This window comes from Primulina tabacum, chromosome 16, assembly GCF_025594145.1.
Source record: "Primulina tabacum isolate GXHZ01 chromosome 16, ASM2559414v2, whole genome shotgun sequence".
In the NCBI taxonomy this organism is placed as follows: domain Eukaryota; kingdom Viridiplantae; phylum Streptophyta; class Magnoliopsida; order Lamiales; family Gesneriaceae; genus Primulina; species Primulina tabacum.
In genome coordinates, this window is record NC_134565.1 from 7,038,394 (window position 1) to 7,042,541 (window position 4,148).

General features: G+C 33.2%; 1 protein-coding gene across 7 annotated transcripts; it reads right to left on the bottom strand.

Moving 5' to 3' along the window:
* Positions 1-531: 531 nt before the first annotated feature.
* LOC142529318 (APO protein 3, mitochondrial-like) lies at positions 532-3,533 on the bottom strand. 7 transcript variants are annotated; one of them, XM_075634827.1, is made up of 4 exons: positions 2,644-3,531; positions 2,084-2,514; positions 1,200-1,610; positions 532-663 (listed from the first exon to the last, which is right to left on the bottom strand). In XM_075634827.1, the coding sequence occupies exons 1-3, from the start codon at positions 3,027-3,029 to the stop codon at positions 1,204-1,206; spliced, it is 1,224 nt and encodes a 407-aa protein (XP_075490942.1). In that variant the 5' UTR covers positions 3,030-3,531; the 3' UTR covers positions 532-663; positions 1,200-1,203. The 7 variants fall into 7 exon arrangements, 6 of the variants coding, with proteins under 6 accessions (XP_075490942.1, XP_075490939.1, XP_075490941.1 ...); XR_012815882.1 differs by having other exon boundaries at positions 578-685; positions 726-1,610; XM_075634824.1 differs by lacking the exon at positions 532-663 and adding an exon at positions 690-1,096.
* Positions 3,534-4,148: the final 615 nt, after the last annotated feature.

Here is a 4,148-nt window from a genome sequence, read left to right on the forward strand (position 1 = left end):
TAATTATAGTTTAAATTTATTAAAATTAATTTAAATATATTTATTAAAAATATAATTGAAAATATTACGGTAATCATTAAACAAAATAAATTAGAATTTAATAAATACTTATTTTCATAAAAGAATTAACTAAGAAGATTAAAAATTTATAAAAATTTAATTTAAGATAGATTTGCATTACAGTTTATTTTCTTTAAAATGATTGAAAATATATAAAATTAATTTATAAAAAAATATAATAAAAATTTAAATATTATATTAATTTATCATTATCACTATTCAAGAATTATACATTATCACACTTTGAGGAGGCATATTTAATCACACAAATAACATAAATAGTGAGGGCTTTCAATCATAATCAAGGGCCTACATGCTAAATTAAAAATGAAACAAACATGAGATAAAAGGATGATTATTTCCTAAAAGTTTAGCCTTCACCAAGGGGTAATGGGAATATAATTCTTATATTTTAATGCTAAACATTTAATGATAACTCATAAAAAAATTGAATGGAATTTGAATTCATAGAGTCGAATATCCCTCGATTTAAACAATGGAGCTCAAGCCAAACAACAGGCCATCAAATTGAACTAAGAAAATATACTTGGAGTTGCTTGTATTGGTTTCCATGCTTGTGTGCTCCACAAAATAGCGTTATTACTGCACGAAACATGAAACTAGTCTCATATCCAACCATCAATTCTATTTGAGCACAAGTTTACATCAAGATATAGCAATCTATGCGTCAAATATAAAATTCATATCCAGCTCATCTGCTCTACAAAACATGTTTTCAACATATTTCCTATATAGTATTAGCATCCATCATTTCATACAACGGAACTCAATTCTGATCCCGCTGTTGCAAACCTCGGATTATACCGATGATCTTTAGATATGAGAGGATATGAGAATTTCATATGAGCTGACTGATGCTGATCGGAAACTGCAAACTGTGGAGCATGTTGGTGTTTCGATGCTGCCCAAAGGGTGGATGATCAATGGCCAAGTCCGTGGTAACCCACCGGCCAGCATCGAACTAACCAACATCTCCATGTATATCAGAGAGCACAGTAATCAAGATCCTTGAGATCTATGCATGACAACAGAGATGTTTGACATCTTCACTGTCAGTATACAGTTGTTGAGACACCAGAATCGAATTATTTATGAAAAACCAAACATAAAGAATTTACCTCTTCAAACAACAAGATTTTCTTCATCTAAACTAGGTACGATCACATCTTCCTGCATCATTCCCTGATATTTTTCTCCTACTGATGCTCCAGCTTGTGCAAACAACTCGACCACAGCAGGTAACTTCCCGTAATACCGCTTCAAAGCATCAATGAGAAGTCTATCTTGTGAATCCCCAACATGCCACACGTATACAGGGGGAATAATGTCGTCAGTGGACGCTTGTTGCCAAGCATGTTGGCCGTCCCTCATTTGGTGTTTGAATGCCTGGCATTGCCTCACCCTATGCCCTTTAGGCCCAACTTGCACCTCATTACAATATCCACATGCTTGGACATCATATTTCTCCATGAGTTTTAGGACTCCGGAATGTAATTTATCCAGTGCTTCCATTCCTCGCACAGCAAAACCTATGCAAATGGCACTGCAATACTTAGAAGCAGCTCAACTTCAAGGTATGCGGTTGAACAATACATTTATTCCTGTAACTTTTAAGATCTACAGATACATGTGGATAAGTATTGGACAACAGAAACGCATAAAAACCGTCGAAGACCACATTAATAAACTATGATAGGAATTGTGCATGTAGGAATCGAGTTTGTGATCCCCTGCTTTAATACCATGTTAGGAATCAGTATTTTTCAAAAGTTTGAACAAGGGGAAAGAGCCACAATTATCGTATTTACAACTTCAACAGCATTAGTGTGACAGTGAGTGGAAATTCCTAAGCTAAATCAACTAATCACAACTACAAGCAATTAAATATCTAATAATATAATTAAAAGGTGTCAGGTTGACTAAACGATAGAAGATGAAAACTATGCTACAAGAGCGTTGAAAAATTTCTAAAGTTAGAAACTCGAGCATCATCGAGATGAACCTTTGAGATTGTCAAATGGAAAATCTAAAAATTTCTGATCATCGTTCGAACTCTTTGGAGATGCCCAAAAGCCAGATGTGTTTATGTCCTTTTCATGTGAATCAGTTTTCGGAAACTTCTTCTCAAAATCAATCAGCCTTCCAGCAACGTAGTAAACAGGGAACTCACGTCTTCTTGTTGCATACTTAGGAATGTCCACACCAGCTTGAATGCACAATTCCACGATGGCCGGAATCTGATCTACTTGTAGACGTTCATTGTGCGAAACAGCTCTTCCCAGTCTATCATACAGATGAAAAGATTTCACAACAGGTAACACATGCTCAACTCCTCCTCTCTCCCACACATGTTCTTTATTTGTTTGGCTTCCGCTCACGTTACATGTCCGAATCTTATGTGGTGGATCACCCACATGAACATCTCCACAAACACTACAAATAAGTAGAATATAAGTTAGCCAATCATTGCCAAAAAAGAAAAGAGAACAATAATTCTACACAATTCTAATACAGTATCAAGCATATAAGAGGTTAATTATGTATCCTAATATCTTTGATTACCTGCAAAAATAAATGGATATACTATGAGCGACTCTTGATGTATAAAATAGTAATTGATTTCTGGCAGCTAAAACATCATGAGCAACTGGGATTAGTCCTTTTACCAACAGCCCATTTTTGGGAGGCTTGAAATTAGTCTCTCGAACCATTGTTCTCTCTTGCTTTTCCAATCTAGCCTTTCGCTTCACTTCGTTAATATCTGTCACCCATGGCTTCCGTTCGAACTTTCTAAGCTTTCTTGGTAGCTCCAACGAATCCAACCTGTTTGAGCTCGATGCGCAAGCAAAACTTCTTGATTCTGATGCATTCGTTCGAGTTTCTTTGTAAAGATTTCTTATAAAAATCTGGCGTAGGTTCGAGAACGTTCGGCCTCGTGCAGTGAGCATCACCTATTTAACTCGCTAAAAGAAATTCTTATAATTTCATAAACTCCTAAATTTCAGGTCATTCTACTCCTCCTCCTTCCTTCCTTCCCTCCCGGGCTTCCTCCCAGCCTCTTCAAAGCTAATCAAGAACCAAAATAAGCTCTTGCTTTTCTAACATAAGGAATGCAGAAAGTCTTCACATATCTGTACATTTTTCCACTTCTTTAAAACCCAAGAAATGAACAAAGCAAGCCCCGATCACAAAGTAACAAATGTAGTTGAAGATTTGAGGGGGAAAAAAGGAAAAAAACAACCGAAAGCGGGAAACAGTGGGCTAGCAATCGAGAAAGTAAATAAATAAAACAGATAAAGCTTAGACTAATAGACTGTTAACCAGAAAATAGCGTCAATTATCCAAAAGAAACCGGTTCAACAGCTATCAAAATGAAGATATAAACTTCGCTCAAAAACAAAAAACTGAAGATACAAACTTGCATTAAAAACTAGAAAACTATGGGGTAATAAGAGGAGAAAATAACCTAAGTAAAAACGGGAATTTCAGCGCGGCCGACGGCAGCGGCGAAAGCGGTGGATGGAGTGTGGGCTGTTATATTCACCTCGCAAGTGTTGAGCCTTTTTATTTATAAATAAATAATCTAGTTTCTCAATTATTAAAATTAGTAAAATTCGTTATTCATATTAGGTAACGAATGTTTTTAATTTTAAAATATTATTATAAATATTTAAATTATTTGAGATAAAATTTAAACAAAAATAATAATTTTTTGTCAATAATAATTTATTTATTATTGTATTCGATATATTGACTGAATGTAATTGTTTTTAAATTAAAAAAATCTAAAAAATAAAATTTTTTCTCTCTTTCAAAAAATTTTTAAAAAATATATATTTTTTAAAAATTAATTTTTTTTTTCATTTATTATATAAATAAATTTTGAATGATTTCAAATGTAATAATATATTAATTATATATTTATCATTAAACATTGGATACATTATGTAAATACAAACGTGATATAATTATGTTTTTTAGCAAATACATATTGACATAAACTTTTCGATTTTGGAATTTTTACAAATTTAATATAAAACAATTTTATGTTTGGTCATCGTGTTGAT